The sequence below is a fragment of the Mugil cephalus genome, chromosome 23, assembly GCF_022458985.1.
Source record: "Mugil cephalus isolate CIBA_MC_2020 chromosome 23, CIBA_Mcephalus_1.1, whole genome shotgun sequence".
Lineage (NCBI taxonomy): Eukaryota > Metazoa > Chordata > Actinopteri > Mugiliformes > Mugilidae > Mugil > Mugil cephalus.
Window position 1 is genome coordinate 5,433,678 of NC_061792.1, and position 27,981 is coordinate 5,461,658.

The 27,981-nt window shown below is 39.8% G+C and overlaps 3 protein-coding genes and 1 pseudogene across 10 annotated transcripts; all 4 read right to left on the bottom strand.

Annotated features, from left to right (window-relative positions):
* Window positions 1–493: 493 nt before the first annotated feature.
* LOC125000540 lies at window positions 494–7,891 on the bottom strand (annotated as a pseudogene).
* Window positions 7,892–8,454: 563 nt separating this feature from the next.
* Window positions 8,455–14,826, bottom strand: LOC125000551 (OX-2 membrane glycoprotein-like). Of its 3 annotated transcripts, none has more exons than XM_047576053.1 (9): window positions 14,733–14,826; window positions 11,632–11,970; window positions 11,166–11,474; window positions 11,047–11,079; window positions 10,875–10,968; window positions 10,697–10,750; window positions 10,352–10,445; window positions 10,226–10,276; window positions 8,455–10,117 (listed from the first exon to the last, which is right to left on the bottom strand). In XM_047576053.1, exons 1-8 carry the CDS (start codon window positions 14,794–14,796, stop codon window positions 10,247–10,249), a joined length of 1,017 nt encoding a protein of 338 aa, XP_047432009.1. In that variant the 5' UTR covers window positions 14,797–14,826; the 3' UTR covers window positions 8,455–10,117; window positions 10,226–10,246. The 3 variants fall into 3 exon arrangements, with proteins under 3 accessions (XP_047432009.1, XP_047432008.1, XP_047432007.1); XM_047576052.1 differs by having other exon boundaries at window positions 10,697–10,747; window positions 11,047–11,085; XM_047576051.1 differs by having other exon boundaries at window positions 11,047–11,085.
* A 46-nt stretch (window positions 14,827–14,872) lies between these two features.
* LOC125000552 (OX-2 membrane glycoprotein-like) lies at window positions 14,873–20,787 on the bottom strand. 3 transcript variants are annotated; one of them, XM_047576055.1, is made up of 7 exons: window positions 20,661–20,787; window positions 16,902–17,240; window positions 16,436–16,744; window positions 16,315–16,350; window positions 15,254–15,341; window positions 15,122–15,175; window positions 14,873–15,013 (listed from the first exon to the last, which is right to left on the bottom strand). In XM_047576055.1, the coding sequence occupies exons 1-7, from the start codon at window positions 20,722–20,724 to the stop codon at window positions 14,890–14,892; spliced, it is 1,014 nt and encodes a 337-aa protein (XP_047432011.1). In that variant the 5' UTR covers window positions 20,725–20,787; the 3' UTR covers window positions 14,873–14,889. The 3 variants fall into 3 exon arrangements, with proteins under 3 accessions (XP_047432011.1, XP_047432010.1, XP_047432012.1); XM_047576054.1 differs by having other exon boundaries at window positions 15,122–15,172; window positions 15,248–15,341; XM_047576056.1 differs by lacking the exon at window positions 20,661–20,787 and adding an exon at window positions 18,560–18,628 and having other exon boundaries at window positions 15,122–15,172; window positions 15,248–15,341.
* On the bottom strand, window positions 19,637–27,826 carry LOC125000553 (OX-2 membrane glycoprotein-like). 4 transcript variants are annotated; one of them, XM_047576059.1, is made up of 7 exons: window positions 27,757–27,826; window positions 26,187–26,525; window positions 25,721–26,029; window positions 22,236–22,271; window positions 21,173–21,266; window positions 21,047–21,097; window positions 19,637–20,941 (listed from the first exon to the last, which is right to left on the bottom strand). In XM_047576059.1, exons 1-7 carry the CDS (start codon window positions 27,809–27,811, stop codon window positions 20,818–20,820), a joined length of 1,008 nt encoding a protein of 335 aa, XP_047432015.1. In that variant the 5' UTR covers window positions 27,812–27,826; the 3' UTR covers window positions 19,637–20,817. The 4 variants fall into 4 exon arrangements, with proteins under 4 accessions (XP_047432015.1, XP_047432014.1, XP_047432017.1 ...); XM_047576058.1 differs by lacking the exon at window positions 22,236–22,271 and adding an exon at window positions 25,605–25,640; XM_047576061.1 differs by lacking the exons at window positions 19,637–20,941; window positions 21,047–21,097; window positions 21,173–21,266; window positions 22,236–22,271 and adding exons at window positions 24,037–25,150; window positions 25,437–25,524; window positions 25,605–25,640.
* Between the last annotated feature and the right edge of the window lie 155 nt (window positions 27,827–27,981).

The window sequence follows — 27,981 nt, forward strand, 5'->3', positions numbered from 1 at the left end:
GATATAGTGAGATTTTGAGCACTGCTGTTTTAAGGCGCTATTGATATGACAATATATGTCATCAGATTGCCATTGTTTGTGTGATGGTATTATTTAGTGGCAATCACCTGTTGTCAGGTTCTGTGGTCGCCTCTCTCACTTTTTGTGAGGGTATTGATTATGATATTTCTGGATTGCATTATAAGATTTTCTTGCAAGGCCCCACTATAATTTCCAAGCCAAAATCAGCACTGATTAGTATGCCGGTCCCCAGTGGGTTGGCAGGGGTCCCGAAACACCCCTCTCCCACCCACTCCGCCCAAGCTGGACTCGAACTCGTACCTTCTCGCTGGGAGGCATCAGCGCTAACCACCGCTGGAAAAAATGTAATTGTCAATTGTAACACCATATGTGCTCTCTCTCTCTCTCACACACATGCATACACATACTTTGTTCACACTTTGTTTATGTCTGTATTGTCTATTTCACAATTTAAAAAAAAAAAGAGTAATGGTTCATTATAGATGTTTTTAGTAGCATTTGAAGTCACACCAGTAATATACATTTTACTTACATTTGTTAAAAATCGACAAGTTTTAACTGAATTGGCTGTCAAACCTAAAATTTTTGTGTATGTATATCCACACAGTTTGTATGTATATTTACAGATATTATAGTTTTGACTCTAAATTTACCAAAGCTTGTGATTCATTCCTAAACTGTTTAACTAAAGAACACAGAGAAAGATTTCACAGTTTCACTTCATTATTATTATTATTATTAGACCTGTTGGAGCTTCCTATTTAAATCTTGCCTTTTGAATCTCTTCCAGTCTGAATGATCTGTCATGTTACCAGTAAAAGTCGTGACAGTCTGGATGGAGCAGTGGTTTCCCAGATTCATCAGTCAATGGTCGGCCAGATGACCAGTGATCATCTTCTTTCCACTCGTCCGTCCAAGAATCATCACGTATTGAAATAAGGCTGTTTGCTGAACACACAGGAGAAGAGACAATTGTCTCTTTAAGGTGTGGCTGTGCAATGTCAACAAACAGGTTTGATTTGTGGTTGAGTTGATTTTTCTCAGGAGGGGTCCTTTTTCTGAGGTCACAGCCCTCATGTGTGACTGAAGGCGATACAGTCCTTAAAAAATACAACAAAACACGTTTCATTCAACAATCAGATTAGCCAGAAAATTAGAGGAATAAAAGACCAAAGTAGCTCTTGAGGTAAGATGGAAGATCTGAGGTGTTATAATACTCAAGAAAGTAGATAAAGATTAAATAAGTCATCAGGAGAAGAATGTCAGAATGATGAGTCTTACCTCTGAGTGTCTTTGATTGTATTTTCAAGCTTCTCAAAGTCTCTGTGTGACCTACTGAAGGAATTTTGTCAAAGATTTATCAGTTGTGGTTTTTGTGAAGTAAAAAACCCAAGAAACATATAAACTTCCATTACAAGCAGAAATGCAGCACCACAACCACAGGCCACCACAAACAATGCAAGGAATTCAATAATCCAAGTGAAGTCCGCAAGAAAAAGAGGAAAATGTGACATGGAGCAGCAACATTTATAAACTGATCAAATATTAAACAGAAATCCACTTACTGGCTTACTGTTATCTCCGTGGTCAGATCCAGATTGATCATCTAAACATGAGAAAAGAAACTCAGACATCAGGATCTCAAAGTACTCATCAGTGTATAAATGTGTGATCTCTCAAAGTCTTTCTCACCATCAGCAGACGTGGGTTTGAGCCCAGGAATGGTCTCCAACACCTCTATCTGAGGACCAGAGAGCACTCCAACTCTACATCCAACCTGTGTGCTGTTTACATGGAGAGCTGACAGCACAGCTGTAGTGGTGACAGTGACTGTACCGTTGGTGTTGGACACACTGACGCTGTCGTAGTCAGTCAAGTTGCGGTCTGCTTGTGTAGCTCTCAGTGTTACAGTGGGAGCAGGTCGACCTGTGGCTGAACAGGACACAACTACCTCTCCAGTAGAGTTTGATTCTCTGACATGTAGAACAGGTTGATGCAGCTCTGCAAAGAAAAGACATTGAACAAATATCACAATGAACATGTTGTTACAAAGACACCAGCTTCTGACACTCGTGTCCAGTCTGTTAGTTTGTCTGAGGGACCAAGAGTCACCTGTTATGATGGAACAACATCAAACTGTAATGCAGTCAGGTTCTCACCGTAAACTTGGAGACATGTTCTTCCTCTCAGAGCTCCTTCAGGGAAGGAGTTGAACAAACAGAGATAGCAGCCTTCATCCTGCTCCGTCACATTATTGATGACTATGGAGCTGTTCTGAAGTCCAGCATCTTCAAACTCTACTTTATCTTGGAAGTCAGGATTCACTGTTTGACCAAACTGTTTGCTGTAGGTGGCAACATTAGGTTCTGCTGATGAGATCTTCTGCCACGTGACTTGAAGGACATCTTTAGTTTCCATGAGCTGACAGCTTAAAGAGGCTTTGTCTCCCACTGCTGCCATCACAGTCTGCTGTGTCTGGATCACAGCTGTTAGACCTGCATGGAGGAAAAGGGTATTACTCTTTATAAAATTTAACTTATTTCAAATAGGCACAATAAAAAATCTAAAACCATAATGTATAGTTTCAGTTGCAAAGTTTTCTAACTCACCTTTTGCAAAGATCCCCAACAGAACAGAGAAAAACAAGACTGCACTGTCAGACATCTTGAATACCAGTGCATCTGCAAATCCAAACTGGTGCCTGCACACTGATGGCCAAACACGAGGGTGGGTGTCAAACAGGACAACAATAATGTTAAGAATGCTCCCTTTAATAAATAATAATTATTCAAATTACATAATGGGTTCCCTGCTGTATCCAAAATACAACAGATGAAATAAAGGGTGATTTTGATCCAAAATGCGTTTTATTACAGCACATGTTCCCTTTTGACACTGCAGTGTATCAACCTTTGTTTCACTTTTACTATTTTATGAGCAAACACCCCTCCTTGTGGTCATGGTGTATAATTACCATTTTAGCAGCAACGCATTGAGTCAAAAGTGGAAAATTTATTCTTTGTAAATACACAATAACCACATTTGATTGGTAAACTATGGATGTTGCTTTCAGTCACAGCAGTGATGTTTTTCTTTCTTCTTTTTTTTTAAGTTCAAACCAACCTCCAGAGGTTGGTTTAAGTAAATGTGAGTTAACAGTGACATCTTGCAGTCATCTTGTGTAATTTCAGCTGTTTTTGCAGCGCACATTGAGTCCATCTCGCAACAAATCGACGCACTCGCACAAGACATTAAGTCGCTTTAACAAGCCGCTACAACGATATCCTCCCAACCTTCTTCCGTCACCTCTCAACTCACTAGTCACCGCAAACAGTAAGCTCATGAAAGAAACCATCCCGGACTTAAAATTTGATCTTTTCCGGCATTCCCGAACCACATACAGACGAACCCGAAAAAGCAATCAAGGATTTTATGATCAAACAACTAAAACGTCCTACGGACACCGTTAACAACATTACCTTTCACCACGTAGACCACGTTCACCGTCTGGGACAGAAACGCACTGAAACCACCCGACCCGAGCACTACAAACAAAAGTAACTGGTTCAACGACCATGCAGTCAATTCAAAGGAACGGACTATGGACTCAACAATCAATATCCAACAGAAATCAACCACCTTGATAATATTATTATAAATAACCCATACACAGCTGTTGTTATTATTACTATTATTCTTCGAATACTAAGACCCCGGGTTCCTGCCTGGCCGCACCTGGTAGACATGGCCTGGGATCTCCTTGAGCTCGTGTAGCACATTGTACAAAACTGCTTTTCTTTTCACATTTCACAACAACGGGAAAAAATAAATAAATAAAAAGGAAACCACAATTAGGCAAACAAACAAAAACAGCCCCCATTTTGTTTTTGCGTTTTATTGCCGTTTGCCGGTTCCCAGTAGGTTGGCGAAGGCCTGAGACACCCTGTCAGTGTGACCGGAGGAGGCTTCACATTCCTTTATAAAATAAGGCTGAGACAGAGGTCAATTCCATGATTTATTTCCTCCAAGTGAAACGGAATAGCTTCGTTTTATACTTTCCTCCTTCTCCGAGTGCTTAACAGGACTGGCCTATGTATAGGGGATATCTTCTAATTAAACACGTAATATTTACATCACAAGAACCCCACCTAAAACGAAATACCAATAATTATATACATAAATTTGTACACTCATCAACATAGCAATAGCACGAATCATCCAAGTGAAATACTTCAAACAAAACTGAATATAATGCATTGCTCCCTGTCTTGTGGAAATGGTTTAACCCTGGAGTTTAAAAGCAGGTGATCAGCCACGCGCTGCTCTTTAGCGCCACGCTGAGGACACAGCTCAAGAAGTACTGACACTAATATACATTTTACTTACATTTGTTTAAAAATCAACAAGTTTGAATTGTCAAACCAGACCTCTGAAATATAATCAAAATAATACCCCATACAAATTAAAACATTTTTGTGTATGTACATTCACACAGATAGTTGTATATTTTCAGATATTATAACGTTGACTCTACAATCAGTAGTAAACCGTTAAATTAAAGGACAGAAAGAAAGATTTTACAGTTTCAATGCATTATTATTATACAGAGCTGTTGGAGCTTTATGTGGGTCCGTCCCCTCAGTCTTTCCATTTGAATCTCTTCTGGTCTGAATGATCCGTCACACTGACAGCAAAAATCATGACAGTTTGGATGGATTCCTCTCTTCTCGTCTGTCAAAGAGTCATCACGTGTTGAAATTTAGCTTCCTGTTTGCTGAACACAACAGGTTTGATTTGAGGTTGAGATGATTTTTCTCAGGAGGGGTCCTTTTTTTGAGCTCACTGCCCTCCTGTGTGACTGAAGGCGATCCAGTCCTTAAAACATACAACAAAACACATTTCATTCAACAATCAGATTAGCCAGGAAATTGGAAAAATTAAAGACCAAAGCAGATCTAGAAGTAAGATGGAAGATCTAAGGTGTTATAATACTCAGGAAAGTGGATAAAGATTAAATAAGTCATCAGGAGGAGAACGTCAGAATGATGAGTCTTACCTCTGAGTGTCTTTGATTGTAGTGTCAAGCTTCTCAAAGTCTCTGTCTGACTTCCTGAAGGATTTTTGTCAAAGATTTATCAGTTACTTGTGGTTTTTGTGAAGTAAAAGACTCAAGAAACATATAAACTTCCATTGGAAGAAAAGATACAGGATATTAAATTTAAAATGGACGTTACCTCAATTTTCTTTGTTTAAGACAGAAAATGCTGAATGCAGCAAAACCACAGGCCACCACAAACAATACAAACAGTATAAAGATCCAAGCAAAGTCTACAAGAAAAATAAGAAAATGTGACATGGAGCAGCATTTATAAACTGATTGCAAATGAAACAGGAATCCAGACTTACTGATATCTCTGAGATCAGATCCAGATTGATCATCTAAACGTGAAAAAAGAAACTCAGACATCAGGATCTCAAAGTACTCATCAGTGTATAAATGTGTGATCTCTCAAAGTGTTTCTCACCATCAGCAGACGTGGATTTGAGCCCAGGAATGGTCTCCATCACCTCTATCTGAGGACAAGAGAGCACTCCAACTCTACATCCAACCTGTGTGCTGTTTACATGGAGAGCTGACAGCACAGCTGTAGTGGTGACAGTGACTGTACCGTTGGTGTTGGACACACTGACGCTGTCGTAGTCAGTCAAGTTGCGGTCTGCTTGTGTAGCTCTCAGTGTTACAGTGGGAGCAGGTTGACCTGTGGCTGAACAGGACACGACTACCTCTCCAATAGAGTTTGATTCTCTGACATGTAGAACAGGTTGATGCAGCTCTGCAAAGAAAAGACATTGAACAAATATCACAATGAACATGTTGTTACAAAGACACCAGCTTCTGACACTCGTGTCCAGTCTGTTAGTTTGTCTGAGGACCAAGAGTCACCTGTTATGATGGAACAACATCAAACTGTAATGCAGTCAGGTTCTCACCGTAAACTTGGAGACATGTTCTTCCTGTCAGAGCTCCTTCAGGGTAGGAGTTGAACAAACAGAGATAGCAGCCTTCATCCTGCTCCGTCACATTATTGATGACTATGGAGCAGTTCTGAAGTCCAGCATCTTCAAACTCTATTTTTATCTTTGAAGCCAGGATTCACACGTTCGCCAAAGTGTTTGTTGTAGGTGGCAACATTAGCATCTCCTCTAGGTGAGATCTTCTGCCACGTGACTTGAAGGACATCTTTAGTTTCCATGAGCTGACAGTGTAAAGAGACTTTGTCTCCCACTGCTGCCATCACAGTCTGCTGTGTCTGGATCACAGCTGTTAGACCTGTGTGGAGGAAATAATATGACTGTTAAGGTCCGCTCACACTTACACGAGTATATTTGCTACTTTATGGACTCCGCTGGCACAGACGGCGAAGCTACGAACAATCTTAAAAGCTCTGAGGCGTATCAGTACCTCCAGCAACAAAGTCGGTCGCGTTTTGTTAAAGGAAGTGGGACACGACCTCATGTATCTGAAAGCCAGTGTTGGGCACGTTACTTTTAAATAGTAATTATTTATAGTTACTAGTTACTTTCCCCCAAAAATAACTGAGTTAGTAATTGAATTACTCCACTATAAAAGTAACTAGTTACCAGGAAAAGTAACTATTGCGTTACCTCTTATAAATTTTAAGATTCTTAATTACACTGTTAGATATATAGAGACGTACTTACCATTTTAACGATCGTGGTAACAAACAACGAATGGGTGTTGACTTTGTATCGATTGAAATAAAGGAAGTGTGAAAAAAAAGGGAAACAAAACACTCCTGCCGCGAATCTCCTGCCCTTCAGCAAAGGGAGATCACTTCTTATCGTACTTTGGAAGTCGGAGGGGAAAGATCTCAAACACTTGGTTTTTTTGAGCTGAAGCTTCTACAGTGATACAGTCTGTCAGGCCTCTAGTCAGAATGTAACAGCAGATATGGGTCAGAGAGAAGAACCCGGGTCCACCCGGTCCAACCAGTGACGGCTCACAACATTTCCTCCACATTCAGATTGCTGCCGCTTACCTCTAGTAGTTTTGTGAGTGTCTTTGTGTATAACCTGAACACTGCCTGTGATTCGCTTATCGTGAAAGTCTACTGCACCTTAGCCAATAATCATCACCTCTGCGTTGTTTCGCCCTCCCTCCTCTCCTCGCAAACAAATAGAGAAAGAAAAAAAAGAAAAAAAAAAGCTGCGAGGCTCCCGTGGCTGTGAAACCAAGTAACGCCCCCCATTGAATTTCAGTAACGGAAACGGCGTTATAAAGATGGAAACAGCAATTAGACTACCCCTAAAAACTAAAAAACAACAAAAAAAAAAAAAGTAACGCCGTTTATTTTAACGCCGTTATTCCCATCACTGCTGACAGCAGACATAGAGCCTTAAAGTCCCAGATCACAGGGCCTGAGTTTTAGTTTAAGGCTGCTCATGTGTTGCAGCAGCAGGGAAATCTTACAGCCACGCAGCTACAATACTGTGGAAGGTAAAAATATTGATTGTCATGGCGATGATGATGATATAATAATAATAATAGTAGTTATCATAATAATTATCATTATTATTGTTATGTCTTCAAATTCAAGTTCTTCAGCCACATTCTTCTGACTTCCTCTTCTGTAGGTTATTACTATCTATAGTTAACTTATTCGAAGGAGACGCAATAAAAAATAAATAAATAAAATGCAGTGTTTTAGTAATGAATACAAGTTTTGTATCTCACCTATTGAAAAGACCTCCAACTGAATCCAGAAATATAAGACCGCCCTGGCTGACATTTTGAAAACATGAGTCAAAACGTTACAAATCTGGCGGTCTAAAATGTGTTGAACAGAACGCTGAACTCTGTGGGTGTCAGAGAGGAAGACAACAATGTAAAAAAAATCATCCCTTTAATAAATAATAAATATATAAGTAAAGTAACGGGTTTATTGACATGGTCAGAAGGCAGCAAATGAACCAAAGAGTTCAGATTTTGCTGTAAAATGTGTGTTATTACACATGTGTTTCTTAACATTCCCCTGTTTACACTTCAATGGAACAACCCTCGCTACTTTCATTTTTCATTTTATTATTTTATAACCAAACAGCCCCTCCTTGTGGTTATGGTGTATAATTACCATTTCAGCAGCAACACATTGTAAGTAAACGTATTTTATTTATAGAGCACAGGGTCATGCAACATTTAAAAAACACAGCAGAAAACAAGCATGATAAAAAAAGGCGATAAAAACAACAAAAATAAGACAAATGAGTCAAATAAATAAGATAAAAAATAAAACTGAAAACAACAAATCAGAGCGGAGAATTCATTCTGTTTAAATAAACACGTTTGATCGGTGCATTATATATTCTGTAATACAGTTGTTCTTTTAAAAACCCTTAAACCAAAACAAGATATCAATACTTCAATTTTTATTGCTTTACTTAAAATAATTTATTGCTATTTTGTTGTAAAATTCCAAGTAAAAACAAAAACAGTAACAGTAAAAAAAAAAAATTGTAACAAACATCTTCGTATTTACTTCAAATTTGTCACCATCACACACCCTGAGTTTTTATTCTGTTATTTTATTACGAGCAGTGCGTCAATATGTCGTTCTGCAATAGCATCTGTGATGTTTATACCGAATGCCAACAAAAATCAGTCTAAGACAAAGTGAGAGACAGGGCTGTGTATACACACCTGCAGAACTAACTGGGAAACAAGACACGGGTGACACTCCAGTTGCACAAAACAAAACCGACACATAATGAAAAAAAATCAAGCCTTAAAAAACATATAGCTCAAAAAAGCAATCATAACTATTTTGTTTTTCAGTGTAGACACACGGCACACTTTGTCTCACTCAGACATCCTAAGTCTCCCAACACAAATCTCATTATTTAACACTTCTTTGTTTCCAGGTTTAAAAGTAAGAAACACCCTCATCATGAACTAGTGTCACTCATGTTGCACCTGTTCAAGCTCAACAGGAAGTACACTTCAATCCTGTGTCCTCGATAGGAACATTGGATATTTATCTGGCTCATTATTCACACTTTTACAGTTTTTCATTCGATCACATTAGAGTTTATTTGATGAGGAGAAAATGTGATAGCAGCGTGTATTGTTTCATTAGAAGGTTTGAGAAGAGGTGACGAAAGGGCTTTTAGTGATGGGTAACCCTCGTCATATCCTCCCACAAACAAGATGCAGTACAGCAGATAGATGTGTTGTAGTACATATGAATGAAACAGATGTTTAGAAATTTGTTTTGTGAGGTCTGCGACTTTAGTAAAACATATTTAATCACTCCATCCGTGAGTCCAAGGTTTGAAGTTCAAGCCACATACGAAGAAGTACCTATGAGTCGTTCCAGAAATACAGAAAGCTAGGGACGGACAATGTGAAAACATTAAGGCCTCACATGTACGGAGAGATTCTTAGTTAAAAATGTAAACAGTTGCCCCGTTGAGTTCCAGTAGTAACGCAAAACCTACCACCCCTCCTCATGGGTTACTTTTGTTAGCGTTGCAGGTCAAACAGAAGAAGGAGCGAAGTATAAAAAGTAAAATAACATGGCCAAAACATAAAGAGGCAACTAAGACTGGAATTAAAGCCGAGCTGACAGATTCAAAAATGAAACCAAGAAAAAGATGTTGAGGAAGCTGAAGATAAATGAAGAAACAAAAGGAGTCTTCAACCAAAACCAAACCCAAAACAATATTAACACACAAGTATAAACATGACATGTACAAAAAAAAATAATCGTTTGAGCTGCCTTGTTTGTGATTCCTACCTCTCGGTCCCTTCCATTGTCCTTCAGCAGTCGTCCTGATCCGAATGATCCGTAGAATAAACATTGACTGAACAAACTGACTGAGTGAAACAGTGGCTTCATTCCCAGATTCACCAGCCGGAGACCAGTTGTCCACTCGTCCAACTGAGGGTCAACACTAATCCAAAACAAACCTTGCTGGTGCTGAAGGTGAATTTGAGTTGCTGTTTGGTTGACGTCTCTCAGGAGGTGTCCGTTTTCTCAGCTCCATGTTCTCATGTGTCAGCGAAGATGATTCAGCCCTTCAAATGGAAGCAGACAGTAAGCGCCAAATCACCCAGAAAAGACTACAACATATAAAATGTGAAAAGAGTGAAGATTATATCTTGACAGAATGAAAAGTGACTTACTTCAGAGTGTTTTCTGGCATCTCATCCCTCTGAGGCTCCTTGTGTGTCAAACTGGTTTAAAACAGTTAAACGTTAAACAGCTGACTGAGACACAACAGCAATGATGATACTGTTTGAAAGACGTACCTGGTATGAGTTTCTCTTCTGAACCAGACAACGATCACTGCAGCAACACTGATGATCAGCAGCAATACAGGGACTAAGCTGTATAAATGTCTTCCTACGAGAGAAAGAGCAACAAATACTGAAATGACAGATTCAGCAATGATGATAACGATAAATATAATTGACATAGCGCCTCACTCAATGCTTTACAAGCACAGAGAAGACAAATTAGACAATTGGACAAAACAGGCAGGACGAACAGCACGGGGTGAGCTAACTGAGAAGGTGAAGACTGGTTGACTATGGGCTAAAAGCCTGGGTAAACACATGACTCCCACAATGATGATAAAGAATGATGAGTCTTACCTCTGAGTGTCTTTGATTGTAGTGTCAAGCTTCTCAAAGTCTCTGTCTGACCTACTGAAGGATTTTTGTCAAAGATTTATCAGTTACTTGTGGTTTTTGTGAAGTAAAAGACTCAAGAAACATATAAACTTCCATTAGAAGAAGAGATACGGGATATTAAATTTAAAGTGGACATTACCTCAATTTTCTTTGTTTAAGACGGAAAATGCTGAATGCAGCAAAACCATAGGCCACCACAAACAATACAAACAGTATAAAGATCCAAGCGAAGTCTACAAGAAAAATAAGAAAATGTGACATGGAGCAGCATTTATAAACTGATTGCAAATGAAACAGGAATCCACACTTACTGATATCTCTGTGACCAGATCCAGATTGATCATCTAAACCTGAAAAAAGAAACTCAGACATCAGGATCTCAAAGTAGTCATCAGTGTATAAATATGTGATTTCTCAAAGTGTTTCTCACCATCAGCAGACGTGGGTTTGAGCCCAGGAATGGTCTCCAACACCTCTATCTGAGGACCAGAGAGCACTCCAACTCTACATCCAACCTGTGTGCTGTTTACATGGAGAGCTGACAGCACAGCTGTAGTGGTGACAGTGACTGTACCGTTGGTGTTGGACACGCTGACGCTGTCGTAGTCAGTCAAGTTGCGGCCTGCTTGTGTAGCTCTCAGTGTTACAGTGGGAGCAGGTCGACCTGTGGCTGAACAGGACACAACTACCTCTCCAGTAGAGTTTGATTCTCTGACATGTACAACAGGTTGATGCAGCTCTGCAAAGAAAAGACATTGAACAAATATCACAATGAACATGTTGTTACAAAGACACCAGCTTCTGACACTCGTGTCCAGTCTGTTAGTTTGTCTGAGGACCAAGAGTCACCTGTTATGATGGAACAACATCAAACTGTAATGCAGTCAGGTTCTCACCGTAAACTTGGAGACATGTTCTTCCTGTCAGAGCTCCTTCAGGGTAGGAGTTGAACAAACAGAGATAGCAGGCTTCATCCTGCTCCGTCACATTATTGATGACTATGGAGCAGTTCTGAAGTCCAGCATCTTCAAACTCTACTTTATCTTTGAAGCCAGGATTCACACGTTCGCCAAAGTGTTTGTTGTAGGTGGCAACATTAGCATCTCCTCTAGGTGAGATCTTCTGCCACGTGACTTGAAGGACATCTTTAGTTTCCATGAGCTGACAGTGTAAAGAGGCTTTGTCTCCCACTGCTGCCATCACAGTCTGCTGTGTCTGGATCACAGCTGTTAGACCTGCATGGAGGAAATAATGCGACTGTTAGGATCCACTCACATTTAGATCAACTCTCCCATCTTCTTTCCATCTCTATCCAGCAGACTGCTGGTTGCTAGTAGATGTGTGGTTGCCTAGGTAACCCTCTTGTATATTTCCCATCTCATATAGAGGGTATGTATTGACATCACCATTTACTTCTCTCTTCTTTGGCAGATATTTGTAAAAATATATCTCTGACTGCTTTTCAAATCTGTTGATTCAGTCAATCGCACAACAGCTCTCGGCCTTTTTAAATTAATTTTACAATTTAGACGCTTTTACAGCCTATGATTCAAACTTCATGTTCACCTGTCACTGTTATCCACTCAGAGGCCGTAACCATGTAGACTTCAGCTTGCAGTCACGTGCATACCCTCTATGCATTATTTATACCATAGGAAATTCCCGTGGTGTCTCTCGCTGCTTCACATAGAAACAGTGAAATAAGAGTTGTTGTTCAACAGTTTCACTTAATAAACAGATCAATGGTTCAATAAAACTATAATTTCAATATAAAGTATAAGCTGATTTATTAAGAGTTCAATTTATTTAAAAATATCTCAAAAGTTATTAGTATTTATAAAGTTAATTTATTCAAAGTAGACGCAATTAAAATAAATAACAATATTTAAAAAAAAAAAAAAATGCAGTTTTAGTAATGAACACAAGTTTTGTATCTCACCTACTGAAAAGACCTCCAATTGAATCCAGAAATATAAGACCGCTCTGTCTGACATTTTGAATACATGTGCGCCAAAACGATACTAATCTGGTTGTCTATAGCGTGTTGAACAGAACGCTGAACTTTGTGGGTGTCAGAGAGGAAGACAACAATGTAAAAAAAAAAATCATCTCTTTAATAAATAATAAATATATAAGTTAAGTAACGGGTTTATTGAAATGGTCAGAAGGCAGCAGATGAACCAAAGAGTTCAGATATTGCTGTAAAATGTGTGTTATTACACACGTGTTTCCTAATATTCCCCTGTTTACACTGCAATGGAACAACCCTCGCTACTTTCATTTTTCATTTTAGTATTTTATAACGAAACAGTCCCTCCTTGTGGCCATGGTGTATAATTACCATTTCAGCAGCAACACATTGTAAGTAAACATATTTTATTTATATAGCACAGGGTCAGGCAACATTTAAAAACCACAGCAGAAAACAAGCATGATAAAAAAAAGCGATAAAAACAACAAAAAAATAAGACAAATGAGTAAACTAAATAAGATAAAAAATAAAACTGAAAACAACAAATCAGAGCGGAGAATTCATTCTGTTTAAATACACACGTTTGATCGGTGCATTATATATTCTGTAATACAGTTGTTCTTTTAAAAACTTACAAACAAGATATCAATACTTCCATTTTTATTGCTTTACTTAAAATAATTTATTGCTATTTTGTTGTAAAATTCCAAGTAAAACAAAAATAGTAACAGTAAAAAAAAATTGTAACAAACATCTTCAAATTTACTTCAAATTTGTCACCATCACACACCCTGAGTTTTTATTCTGTTATTTTATACGAGCAGTGCGTCAATATGTCGTTCTGCAATAGCATCTGTGGTGTTTATTACCGAATGCCAACAAAAACCAGTCTAAGACAAAGTGAGAGACAGGGCTGTGTATACACACCTGCAGAACTAACTGGGAAACAAGACACGGGTGACACTCCAATTGCACAAAACAAAACCGACACATAATGAAAAAAAATCAAGCCTTAAAAAACATATAGCTCAAAAAAGCAATCATAACAATTTTGTTTTTCAGTGTAGACACACGGCACACTTTGTCTCACTCAGACATCCTAAGTCTCCCAACACAAATCTCATTATTTAACACTTCTTTGTTTCCAGGTTTAAAAGTAAGAAACACCCTCATCATGAACTAGTGTCACTCATGTTGCACCTGTTCAAGCTCAACAGGAAGTACACTTCAATCCTGTGTCCTCAATAGGAACCTTGGATATTTATCTGGCTCATTATTCACACTTTTAGAGTTTTTTCATTCAATCACATTAGAGTTTATTTGATGAGGAGAAAATGTGATAGCAGCGTGTATTGTTTCATTAGAAGGTTTGAGAAGAGGTGACGAAAGGGCTTTTAGTGATGGGTAACCCTCGTCATATCCTCCCACAAACAAGATGCAGTACAGCAGATAGATGTGATGTAGTACATATGAATGAAACAGATGTTTAGAATTTTGTTTTGTGAGGTCTGCGACTTTAGTAAAACATATTTAATCACTCCATCCGTGAGTCCAAGGTTTGAAGGTCAAGCCACATACGAAGAAGTACCTACGAGTCATTCCAGAAATACAGAAAGCTAGGGACGGACAATGTGAAAACGTTAAAGCCTCACATGTACGGAGAGATTCTTAGTTAAAAATGTAAACTGTTGCCCCGTTGAGTTCAAGTAGTAACGCAAAACCTACGCCCCCTCCTCATGGGTTACTTTTGTTAGCGTTGCAGGTCAAACAGAAGAAGGAGCGAAGTATAAAAAGTAAAATAACATGGCCAAAACATAAAGAGGCAACTAAGACTGGAATTAAAGCCGAGCTGACAGATTCAAAAATGAAACCAAGAAAAAGATGTTGAGGAAGCTGAAGATAAATGAAGAAACAAAAGAAGTCTTCAACCAAAACCAAACCCAAAACAATATTAACACACAAGTATAAACATGACATGTACAACAAAAAAATAATCGTTTGAGCTGCCTTGTTTGTGATTCCTACCTCTCGGTCCCTTCCATTGTCCTTCAGCAGTCGTCCTGATCCGAATGATCCGTAAAATAGACATTGACGGAACAAACTGACTGAGTGTAACAGTGGCTTCATTCCCAGATTCACCAGCCGGAGACCAGTTGTCCACTTGTCCATCTGAGGGTCAACACTAATCCAAAACGCACCTTGCTGGTGCTGAAGGTGAATTTGAGTTGCTGTTTGGTTGACGTCTCTCAGGAGGTGTCCGTTTTCTAAGCTCCATGTTCTCATGTGTCAGCAAAGATGATTCAGCCCTTCAAATTGAAGCAGACAGTAAGCGCCAAACTACCCAGAAAAGACTACAACATATAAAATGTGAAAAGAGTGAAGATTATATCTTGACAGAATGAAAAGTGACTTACTTCAGAGTGTTTCCTGGCATCTCATCCCTCTGAGGCTCCTTGTGTGTCAAACTGGTTTATAACAGTTAAAGGTTAAACAGCTGACTGAGACACAACAGCAATGATGATACTGTTTGAAAGACGTACCTGGTATGAGTTTCTCTTCTGAACCTGACAACGATCACTGCAGCAACACTGATGATCAGCAGCAATACAGGGACTAAGCTGTATAAATGTCTTCCTATGAGAGAAAGAGCAACAAATACTGAAATGACAGATTCAGCAATGATGATAACGATAAATATAATTGACATAGAGCCTCACTCAATGCTTTACAAGCACAGAGAAGACAAATTAGACAATTGGACAAAACAGGCAGGACGAACAGCACGGGTTGAGCTAACTGAGAAGGTGAAGACTGGTTGACTATGGGCTAAAAGCCTGGGTAAACATATGAGTTTTGAGGGCAGTTCTGAATGAGTCCAGGGCTGGAGTGCAGATCCAGATTAGAGGAGGCTGTCGAAGCGTGCGGGTGGAGGAGGTTTGAGATATACTGGGGGGCTAGGGAGTGGAGGGCTTTGTAGGTAAGAAGGAGGATCTTGTAAGAGATGCAGAATTTTATTGTGAGCCGGTGAAGGTGGATAAGTTTTGGGGTGATATGCTGTCAGGGCTTGGTATGGGTGAGAACCCTGGCAGTCGAGATCTGGACATACTAGAGTCTGCCCAGGGTTTTGCTGGGTACCCCGAACAAGACTCTAGGCAGAGGTGTTGGAGAGTGACGGCCGGAGTGTTTTTGAGGTGGAAAAAGGCAGATTTGGTGACAGACTTTATGTGTGACTGGAAGGAGAAAGTAGAGTCAAAAGCCCCTTTTGCTCGATGTGAATGGGTGAACCTGGGATTTTATCTTGCTCGGCTTCAATGTGAACAGGAATGCCATGGTTATTTGCCGGGTTATTTCGCTCTGACGTTGATATATCTGCCTGTTATATTCTAAGTTTTGTCACTCATTGTAGAAGCTGCAGCTCAAAAAATTATCCCTACGTCATGTTAAGGAAATTGCGCCAATCATGGAGTAGCCTTTTTTTTTTTTTGAAAGAGCACAGGTTTGACTGGTTGGATCTGGCGAAAGCACACGAAAGGTGAGTCACCCCGGGGATTTTTAGATCTTGGTCGACTGATGATAAGGTAAGAACAGAATGAATAGAAATACTTACTTGAGACCACATGAACATTAACTTCATCGTCCGAATCTGAAAAGAGAAACTCAGACATCAGGATCTCAAAGTATTCATCAGTGTATAAATGTGTGATCTCTCCGTGTGAAGTGTTTCTCACCATCAGCAGACGTGGGTTTGAGCCCAGGAATGGTCTCCAACACCTCTATCTGAGGACCAGAGAGCACTCCAACTCTACATCCAACCTGTGTGCTGTTTACATGGAGAGCTGACAGCACAGCTGTAGTGGTGACAGTGACTGTACCGTTGGTGTTGGACACACTGACGCTGTCGTAGTCAGTCAAGTTGCGGTCTGCTTGTGTAGCTCTCAGTGTTACAGTGGGAGCAGGTCGACCTGTGGCTGAACAGGACACAACTACCTCTCCAGTAGAGTTTGATTCTCTGACATGTACAACAGGTTGATGCAGCTCTGCAAACAAAAGACATTGAACAAATATCACAATGAACACGTTGTTACAAAGACACCAGCTTCTGACACTCGTGTCCAGTCTGTTAGTTTGTCTGAGGACCAAGAGTCACCTGTTATGATGGAACAACATCAAACTGTAATGCAGTCAGGTTCTCACCATAAACTTGGAGACATGTTCTTCCTCTCAGAGCTCCTTCAGGGTAGGAGTTGAACAAACAGAGATAGCAGGCTTCATCCTGCTCCGTCACATTATTGATGACTATGGAGCTGCTCTGAAGTCCAGCATCTTCAAACTCTAATTTATCTTTGAAGCTAGGATTCACACGTTCGCCATAGTGTTTGTTGTAGGTGGCAACATTAGCGTCTCCTCTAGGTGAGATCTTCTGCCACGTGACTTGAAGGACATCTTTAGTTTCCATGAGCTGACAGTGTAAAGAGACTTTGTCTCCCAGTGCTGCCATCACAGTCTGCTGTGTCTGGATCACAGCTGTTAGACCTGCATGGAGGAAATAATATTACTGTTAAGGTCCTCTCACACTTACACAAGTATATTTGCTACTTTATGGACTCCGCTGACACAGACGGCGAAGCTATGAACAATCTTAAAAGCTCTGAGGCGTATCAATACCTCCAGCAACAAAGTCGGTCGCGTTTTGTTAAAGGAAGTGGGACACGACCTCATGTATCTGAAAGCCAGTGTTGGGCACGTTACTTTTAAATAGTAATTATTTATAGTTACTAGTTACTTTCCCCCAAAAATAACTGAGTTAGTAATTGAATTACTCCACTATAAAAGTAACTAGTTACCAGGAAAAGTAACTATTGCGTTACCCTTCTTTAAGTTTAATTATGTGTTTATGCGCTTCCATTAACGATCGTGTAACAACACATTTGATTTGTTTGATTGAAAAAAAAGGAACAACAATCTCTGCCCTTCAGAGATCAGTCTTTATGGGAGAAGATCAAAACTTGTTTTTGAGCTGAAGCTTCTACAGTGATACAGTCTGTCAGGCCTCTAGTCAGAATGTAACAGGCAGATATGGGTCAGAGAGAAGAACCCGGGTCCACCCGGTCCAACCAGTGACGGCTCACAACATTTCCTCCACATTCAGCATTGCTGCCGCTTACCTCCAGTAGTTTTGTGAGTGTCTTTGTGTATAACCTGAACACTGCCTGTGATTGGCTTATCGTGAAAGTCTACTGCATCTTAGCCAATCATCATCACCTCTGCGGTTGTTTCGCCCCTCCCTCCTCTCCTCGCAAACAAATAGAAAGAAAGAAAAGAAAAAGAAAAAAACAGCTGCGAGGCTCCCGTGGCTGAGAACCAAGTAACGCGCCCCATTTAATTTTCAGTAACGGAAACGGCGTTATAAAGATGGAAACAGCAATTAGACTACCCCTAAAAACTAAAAAACTAAAAAAAAAAAAAAAAAGTAACGCCGTTATTCCCATCACTGCTGACAACAGACATAGAGCCTTAAAGTCCCAGATCACAGGGCCTGAGTTTTAGTTTAAGGCTGCTCATGTGTTGCAGCAGCAGGGAAATCTTACAGCCACGCAGCTACAATAATGTGGAAGGTAAAAATATTGATTGTCATGGCGATGATGATGATATAATAATAATAATAGTAGTTATCATAATAATTATCATTATTATTGTTATGTCTTCAAATTCAAGTTCTTCAGCCACATTCTTCTGACTTCCTCTTCTGTAGGTTATTACTATCTATAGTTAACTTATTCGAAGGAGACGCAATAAAAAATAAATAAATAAAATGCAGTGTTTTAGTAATGAATGCAAGTTTTGTATCTCACCTATTGAAAAGACCTCTAACTGAATCCAGAAATATAAGACCGCTCTGTCTGACATTTTGAATACATGTGCGCCAAAACGACACTAATCTGGCGGTCTAAAATGTGTTGAACAGAACGCTGAACTCCGTGGGTGTCAGAGAGGAAGACAATAATGTAAAAAAAAATCATCCCTTTAATAAATAATAAATATATAAGTAAAGTAACGGGTTTATTGACATGGTCAGAAGGCAGCAGATGAACCAAAGAGTTCAGATTTTGCTGTAAAATGTGTGTTATTACACATGTGTTTCTTAACATTCCCCTGTTTACACTGCAATGGAACAACCCTCGCTACTTTCATTTTATTATTTTATAACCAAACAGCCCCTCCTTGTGGCCATGATGTATAATTACCATTTCAGCAGCAACACATTGTAAGTAAACATATTTTATTTATATAGCACAGCGACCCGTAGGGTGCTTATACGGGGTCATGCAACATTTAAAAAACACAGCAGAAAACAAGCATGATACAAAAAAAGCGATAAAAACAACAAAAATAAGACAAATGAGTCAAATAAATAAGACAAAAAATAAAACTGAAAACAACAAATCAGAGCGGAGAATTCATTCTGTTTAAATACACACGTTTGATCGGTGCATTATATATTCTGTAATACAGTTGTTCTTTTAAAAACTTAAATTTAGGTTGAAGACACCTACAAACAAGATATCAATACTTCAATTTTTATTGCTTTACTTAAAATAATTTATTGCTATTTTGTTGTAAAATTCCAAGTAAAAACAAAAATAGTAACAGTAAAAAAAAAAAAAAAAAAAAAAAGTGACAAACATCTTCATATTTACTTGAAATTTGTCACCATCACACAACCTGAGTTTTTATTCTGTTATTTTATACGAGCAGTGCGTCAATATGTCGTTCTGCAATAGCATCTGTGGTGTTTATTACCGAATGCCAACAAAAACCAGTCTAAGACAAAGTGAGAGACAGGGCTGTGTATACACACCTGCAGAACTAACTGGGAAACAAGACACGGGTGATACTTCAGTTGCACAAAATAAAACCGACACATAATGAAAAAAATCAAGCCTTAAAAAACGTATAGCTCAAAAAAGCAATCATAACAATTTTGTTTTTCAGTGTAGACACACGGCACACTTTGTCTCACTCAGACATCCTAAGTCTCCCAACACAAATCTCATTATTTAACACTTCTTTGTTTCCAGGTTTAAAAGTAAGAAACACCCTCATCATGAACTAGCGTCACTCATGTTGCACCTGTTCAAGCTCAACAGGAAGTACACTTCAATCCTGTGTCCTCAATAGGAACCTTGGATATTTATCTGGCTCATTATTCACACTTTTAGAGTTTTTCATTCGATCACATTAGAGTTTATTTGATGAGGAGAAAACGTGATAGCAGCGTGTATTGTTTCATTAGAAGGTTTGAGAAGAGGTGACGAAGGGGCTTTTAGTGATGGGTAACCCTCGTCATATCCTCCCACAAACAAGATGCAGTACAGCAGATAGATGTGTTGTAGTACATATGAATGAAACAGATGTTTAGAATTTTGTTTTGTGAGGTCTGCGACTTTAGTAAAACATATTTAATCACTCCATCCGTGAGTCCAAGGTTTGAAGTTCAAGCCACATACGAAGAAGTACCTACGAGTCGTTCCAGAAATACAGAAAGCTAGGGACGGACAATGTGAAAACGTTAAGGCCTCACATGTACGGAGAGATTCTTAGTTAAAAATGTAAACTGTTGCCCCGTTGAGTTCAAGTAGTAACGCAAAACCTACGCCCCCTCCTCATGGGTTACTTTTGTTAGCGTTGCAGGACAAACAGAAGAAGGAGCGAAGTATAAAAAGTAAAATAACATGGCCAAAACATAAAGAGGCAACTAAGACTGGAATTAAAGCCGAGCTGACAGATTCAAAAATGAAACCAAGAAAAAGATGTTGAGGAAGCTGAAGATAAATGAAGAAACAAAAGAAGTCTTCAACCAAAACCAAACCCAAAACAATATTAACACACAAGTATAAACATGACATGTACAAAAAAAATAATCGTTTGAGCTGCCTTGTTTGTGATTCCTACCTCTCGGTCCCTTCCATTGTCCTTCAGCAGTCGTCCTGATCCGAATGATCCGTAGAATAGACATTGACGGAACAAACTGACTGAGTGTAACAGTGGCTTCATTCCCAGATTCACCAGCCGGAGACCAGTTGTCCACTCGTCCATCTAAGGGTCAACACTAATCCAAAACAAACCTTGCTGGTGCTGAAGGTGAATTTGAGTTGCTGTTTGGTTGACGTCCCTCAGGAGGTGTCCGTTTTCTAAGCTCCATGTTCTCATGTGTCAGCAAAGATGATTCAGCCCTTCAAATGGAAGCAGACAGTAAGCGCCAAACTACCCAGAAAAGACTACAACATATAAAATGTGAAAAGAGTGAAGATATCTTGATAGAATGAAAAGTGACATACTTCAGAGTGTTTCCTGGCATCTCATCCCTCTGAGGCTCCTTGTGTGTCAAACTGGTTTATAACAGTTAAAGGTTAAACAGCTGACTGAGACACAACAGCAATGATGATACTGTTTGAAAGACGTACCTGGTGTGAGTTTCTCTTCTGAACCTGACAACGATCACTGCAGCAACACTGATGATCAGCAGCAATACAGGGACTAAGCTGTATAAATGTCTTCCTACGAGAGAAAGAGCAACAAATACTGACATGACAGATTCAGCAATGATGATAATGATAAATATAATTGACATAGCGCCTCACTCAATGCTTTACAAGCACAGAGAAGACAAATTAGACAATTGGACAAAACAGGCAGGACGAACAGCACGGGGTGAGCTAACTGAGAAGGTGAAGACTGGTTGACTATGGGCTAAAAGCCTGGGTAAACACATGAGTTTTGAGGGCAGTTCTGAATGAGTCCAGGGGTGGAGTGCAGATCCAGATTAGAGGAGGCTTTCGAAGCGTGCGGGTGGAGGAGGTTTGAGATATACTGGGGGGCTAGGGAGTGGAGGGCTTTGTAGGTAAGAAGGAGGATCTTGTAAGAGATGCAGAATTTTATTGTGAGCCGGTGAAGGTGGATAAGTTTTGGGGTGATATGCTGTCAGGGCTTGGTATGGGTGAGAACCCTGGCAGTCGAGATCTGGACATACTAGAGTCTGCCCAGGGTTTTGCTGGGTACCCCGAACAAGACTCTAGGCAGAGGTGTTGGAGAGTGACGGTCGGAGTGTTTTTGAGGTGGAAAAAGGCAGATTTGGTGACAGACTTTATGTGTGACTGGAAGGAGAAAGTAGAGTCAAAAGCCCCTTTTGCTCGATGTGAATGGGTGAACCTGGGATTTTATCTTGCTCGGCTTCAATGTGAACAGGAATGCCATGGTTATTTGCCAGGTTATTTCACTCTGACGGTGATGTATCTGCCTGTTATATTCTAAGTTTTGTCACTCATTGTAGAAGCTGCAGCTCAAAAAATTATCTCTACATCATGTTAAGGAAATTGCGCCAATCACGGAGTAGCCTTTTTTTTTGAAAGAGCACAGGTTTGACTGGTTGGATCTGGCGAAAGCACACGAAAGGTGAGTCACCCCGGGGATTTTTAGATCTGGGTTGACTGATGATAAAGTAAGAACAGAATGAATAGAAATACTTACTTGAGACCACATGAACATTAACATCATCGTCCGAATCTGAAAAGAGAAACTCAGACATCAGGATCTCAAAGTATTCATCAGTGTATAAATGTGTGATCTCTCAAAGTGTTTCTCACCATCAGCAGACGTGGGTTTGAGCCCAGGAATGGTCTCCATCACCTCTATCTGAGGACCAGAGAGCACTCCAACTCTACATCCAACCTGTGTGCTGTTTACATGGAGAGCTGACAGCACAGCTGTAGTGGTGACAGTGACTGTACCGTTGGTGTTGGACACACTGATGCTGTCGTAGTCAGTCAAGTTGCGGTCTGCTTGTGTAGCTCTCAGTGTTACAGTGGGAGCAGGTCGACCTGTGGCTGAACAGGACACAAACTACCTCTCCAGTAGAGTTTGATTCTCTGACATGTAGAACAGGTTGATGCAGCTCTGAAAAGAAAAGACATTGAACAAATATCACAATGAACGCGTTGTTACAAAGACACCAGCTTCTGACACTCGTGTCCAGTCTGTTAGTTTGTCTGAGGACCAAGAGTCACCTGTTATGATGGAACAACATCAAACTGTAATGCAGTCAGGTTCTCACCGTAAACTTGGAGACATGTTCTTCCTGTCAGAGCTCCTTCAGGGTAGGAGTTGAACAAACAGAGATAGCAGGCTTCATCCTGCTCCGTCACATTATTGATGACTATGGAGCTGCTCTGAAGTCCAGCGTCTTTAAACTCTACTTTATCTTTGAAGCCAAGATTCACACGTTGGCCAAAGTGTTTGTTGTAGGTGGCAACATTAGCGTCTCCTCTAGATGAGATCTTCTGCCATGTGACTTGAAGGACATCTTTAGTTTCCATGAGCTGACAGTGTAAAGAGGCTTTGTCTCCCACTGCTGCCATCACAGTCTGCCGTGTCTGGATCACAGCTGTTAGACCTGTGTGGAGGAAATAATATGACTGTTTGAGAAGTGAGTCTGTGCTTTTTCTCTGTCTTTAGTCCCGAGGTGGCCAGATGACGTTGACGGACGAATCAACTCCAGAAGAGACATAATGACCGAACCCGTTTTTAAATATTAACATATCTACTATTAATCACTTAGAAACTAAACATATCATTATGGAAATAAAAACTTCTTTCTCACCTTTTGAAAAACAAAAAATTGCCAAAAAATGCAATAAATAGAATACCGCACCGCATGTCATTGTTACTCATTTCCGCCAAGATTCAAACTGTCAACGGGCGGATGTGTGGATCAGACCACCTCCAACTGCGGGTGTTGACATGTAGCGCATGTAGCGAACACTTGAAATATACTCTAATAATAAATACCACGCACATAAATGGAGTGAGACTGTTCGCTTGTGGTCTCAGGTAAACAGCTGATTCGAGCAAGTATCATTACCTAGTCGTAGCATACCATTTTACGACGCAGTTCTCCCCCTGTGTCTCCCCGGCGCAATGGAACAATCTTAGAACTTCCCATCATGGTTCAGGTATATCATTGAATAACGGATTAATCACACAGAAAGAAGACAAAAAACCCTAATTGGTCTCTGTACTGCGTGTTGTGAGTAAATTAAAATGGATTTCAGCAGCGTGACAGAGCATATTGATAGTATTTGGCAAAAAAAAAGAAACAAAATACACAATGTTGTGTCCACTGAGTGCATTATGTCTGCCTGTTTAAGCAAAAACATACAGTTGCTATGCACGATTTCAAATAAAGAGCACTTATTTGAGGTATCTGTGAGATTTGCAGGAAGGAACACTGAAACTGAAAGATATTTTCATTTGATCTCTGGTTTTGGAATCAGATAAATTCTCCACAACGCCCACTAGATGGCACTACAGACTAGCCTTTCACATCAGTGACCGACACGGGGCATTTCCTCAACTTCAGTTACCTTCTGTCACCAAACCACCCTGCTAATGCTAGCACCCTGCCCATCTGGGTTGCTCAAAGGAAAACTTTTACTACTGCACTATTTACTACTGCGTCGCAGTCAGTGTAACACGGAATGAGTCGGGACTGCTTCGAATTCCTGGGAGTTCACTGGATTTTTACTTTACAGTTGCATTGACAGAAGACTGGCAATTTAAAAAAAATGATGTCATTTTTAAAAGTGTGATTTTCTTTCACTGGAGCCTCCATTGTCTTTAGCCATCTAAGCTACGTGAAAACTTCACCAAACTCATTTGTCCTGGCCAAAAATGTAGCTTAGACTAGGTCTACGAGTTAAATAATTAAGAGCTTAATAATGAAATCAGAATGCTAGTGGATCCGTGGTTTAGAGCTTTGGCATTTCCGCCTCCGCTGATTTGGAAGGCTGCATCTGAAAATTAAGAACAGATGTTAGCCAGTGACTTTAAGCAAATACTTAGATACCAAATGAGTCAAGACTTCCAGTCGATGATAAATTAATAAACTGTTACAAAAACACAAAGTACAGAACACATTTTTAACATAATTTTAAGCTCTTTAATTTGAGACCTTTTTAAATACTGTCATATATTATTTAAAGTACCATCTAAGTTAAATTAACAAGAAGGAATCTTTTACGACAGTCATACTGAATTTCACTATAGTTCAAATCAACATACCGTAAGTGGAACATTTTATTTCATTCACTTTTCAAAAGTTCAGTTGAGACAAGGCACATTTCTTTTGTTCCAGCATCCTCACCCAGAGTAAAAACACATCCAAATATGAAATAAGCTCTAATATAATACAATATCATAAAGACAATGCATATGCACAAAATATCAATATGAACACTACAGCTTATGTCCACCGTTTTGTTCAGGTTGACTGTCCCAGCATCAGCACTACAAAGTCTTGGATGTCATTGTTTGTTGTCAGCTCGCCAAGAGTCTTCTTGCTGCTGAACGCGTCCCATCTGGTCCAAGTGTCCATTTATTGTTCTTGTCTGTCTTTAACAGAAAGAAAAGAAAATTTAATCACAATTTGCTTGACAGGAGAAGTAACCATCAGATGAGCCAGGCAAGATGGAAAATCTAAAATGTGGATCCAAATAACTCTGGAAGAGACAGAATAAAAACTGTTTTATTTTTCTTTGGTTTCTTTGAGTCTTTGCTAGTAGTTTCTGGCATCTCATCCCTCTGAGGCTCCTTGTGTGTCCGACGGAAAGGTTTATAGCAGTTAAATGTTGACGGAGACACAACAACAATGATAAGACTGTTTGAAAGATGTACCTGGTATGAGTTTCTCTTATAAGCTTGACAACAATCATTGCTGCAACAATCAGCAACACTGCAAAGACTATTTTGCACACATGCCCTCCTGTGAGAGAAAGAGCAACATATATTACATGACAGAATCTACAAAGACAATAAAAGAACAGAATGAATAGAAATACTTACTTGAGACCACATGAACATTAACATCATCGTCTGAATCTGAAAAAAGAAACTCAGACATCAGGATCTCAAAGTATTCATCAGTGTATAAATGTGTGATCTCTCAAAGTCTTTCTCACCATCAGCAGACGTGGGTTTGAGCCCAGGAATGGTCTCCAACACCTCTATCTGAGGACCAGAGAGCACTCCAACTCTACATCCAACCTGTGTGCTGTTTACATGGAGAGCTGACAGCACAGCTGTAGTGGTGACAGTGACTGTACCGTTGGTGTTGGACACACTGACGTTGTCGTAGTCAGTCAAGTTGCGGTCTGCTTGTGTAGCTCTCAGTGTTACAGTGGGAGCAGGTCGACCTGTGGCTGAACAGGACACAACTACCTCTCCAGTAGAGTTTAGTCCTCTGACATGTAGAACAGGTTGATGCAGCTCTGCAAAGAAAAGACATTGAACAAACATCACAATGAACACGTTGTTACAAAGACACCAGCTTCTGACACTCGTGTCCAGTCTGTTAGTTTGTCTGAGGACCAAGAGTCACCTGTTATGATGGAACAACATCAAACTGTAATGCAGTCAGGTTCTCACCGTAAACTTGGAGACATGTTCTTCCTGTCAGAGCTCCTTCAGGGTAGGAGTTGAACAAACAGAGATAGCAGCCTTCATCCTGCTCCATCACATTAATGATGACTATGGAGCTGTTCTGAAGTCCAGCATCTTCAAACTCTACTTTATCTTTGAAGCCAGAATTCACTGTTTCACCGAAGCGCTTGTTGTAGATGGCAACATTAGCGTCTCCTCTAGGTGAGATCTTCTGCCATGTGACTTGACGGACATCTTTAGTTTCCATTAGCTGACAGTGTAAAGAGGCTTTGTCTCCCACTGCTGCCATCACAGTCTGCTGTGTCTGGATCACAGCTGTTAGACCTGCATGGAGGAAATAATATGACTGTTAAGGTCTTCCCACATTTATATCTCTCTTGTCTTCTCGTCATCTCTATCCAGCCCACCACTGGTTACTAGTGGATGTGTGGTTGCTTAGGTAAATCACTGTATTTTTAACTATCCTAAATATATAAAACAAAACAAAATCAATAAAATATAAAAAGGACTGTCAGAAAAAATTGCAATTGAATAGAAAGTATATCGTCTTTAACTTTCAACGCTGCATTACATCACATACTACGTTTGTGGCATTTCTCACCATGCTGGCTTTACAACTGCATTTCTTTTGCAATGTAGCGAACTCCATTCTCTGTAGGTGCACACCATTTTGCTGTTTTGTTTATATTGAGACAAAGGGGCAGGATGAAAGGAGGGTTCACTCTATTAATTTCTCCAAGTATGGTACCAACTCGCCCAGCTGCTGAGACCGATGCACAGAGTGGATCCTCTTTTTGTTGCCTCTTTGGTCAATGACGAGGACCACAAACACTCATGCGCATGGCAATACATCGAGTAGGGATGTTTGATAATAGAGATTTCCTCTCCAATTCGACACTGGGCAAAATTCAGGCTGGTAATACCCATCCAATGCCGATACTTTGTGTAAATACCAAGAGGCAACCTCCCGGTCTTAGTGATGAAGCCCATGTGGACTGGCCGCTTGAGGCTGGTTGCAAAAGGGAGTAAATCCCCATAGACCCCCATGTTAAAAAGCCCAACTTTACAGCATTATTAAAAATGTTTACAGCCTGATTCAAAAAAATGGTTGTGGTCTCAATGATTTATCCGAGTGTGGGCAGACATGTCCCCTGCACTTTTTCAAAAGGCCATTTTGGTCCCCTGCAGTTCTTACCGTCCAAAAACAATGGTAAACAGAGACGCGTCGAGCACTAGGACCAAGCGGAAAACGGCCGCTCAAGATGAAGCCTGAGCCATCTCGAGAGGAATCCCTGTCAAATCTGCCACTGCAAATTGGGCGTGTGGTTTGCCAGTTCAAGAAAACACTTAATTTCAATGTAAAGTATAAGCAGAGTTAAAAGGAGTTCAATTAAATAAAAACACAAAACGTTATCACGAAGGAAACTGTTTATAAAGTTTAACTTTTTATAATCAGTGCATATTTAGTTTATTTTTGCATAATGAAATATGCACAACAAAAACAAAATCTTTAACATGTTCTCTTTTAGTAGAGAACACAAGTTTTCTGTCTCACCTTTTGCGAAGATCCCCAAAAGAACAGAGAAATATGAGACCGCACTACCAGGCATGCTGACTACAACTGTGTAAAATGATACCTTCGTAAAAACTCGGAAATTCTACAGTCTACTCGGAAATGTCACACGATATTGTAGCGTTCACGTTGCAGGTTAACTCGGAGGATAAAAAAAAAAAAAAAAAAAAACGTTTTGTATATTATCACCGTTTGCTGAACATTAAA

Bases quoted from the DNA above. Each gene is read 5' to 3' on its own strand.
- LOC125000551 (XM_047576051.1), bottom strand. From the start codon at position 14,796: ATGTCTATTTTACGGATCATTCGGATCAGGACGACTGCTGAAGGACAA. The intron at 10,969-11,046 runs GTAAGTGTGGAT...TTTTTCTTGTAG, and splicing joins ATCTGGTCACAGAGATATCA to ACTTCGCTTGGATCTTTATA. The intron at 10,277-10,351 runs GTACGTCTTTCA...GTTTTAAACCAG, and splicing joins AGAAGAGAAACTCATACCAG to TTTGACACACAAGGAGCCTC.
- LOC125000552 (XM_047576054.1), bottom strand. From the start codon at position 20,724: ATGTCTATTCTACGGATCATTCGGATCAGGACGACTGCTGAAGGACAA. The intron at 16,351-16,435 runs GTGAGAAACACT...TTCTCTTTTCAG, and splicing joins CAAACCCACGTCTGCTGATG to ATTCGGACGATGAAGTTAAT. The intron at 15,342-16,314 runs GTAAGTATTTCT...TTTCTCTCATAG, and splicing joins TAATGTTCATGTGGTCTCAA to GAAGACATTTATACAGCTTA.
- LOC125000553 (XM_047576059.1), bottom strand. From the start codon at position 27,811: ATGCCTGGTAGTGCGGTCTCATATTTCTCTGTTCTTTTGGGGATCTTC. The intron at 22,272-25,720 runs GTGAGAAAGACT...TTCTCTTTTCAG, and splicing joins CAAACCCACGTCTGCTGATG to ATTCGGACGATGATGTTAAT. The intron at 21,267-22,235 runs GTAAGTATTTCT...TTTCTCTCGTAG, and splicing joins TAATGTTCATGTGGTCTCAA to GAAGACATTTATACAGCTTA.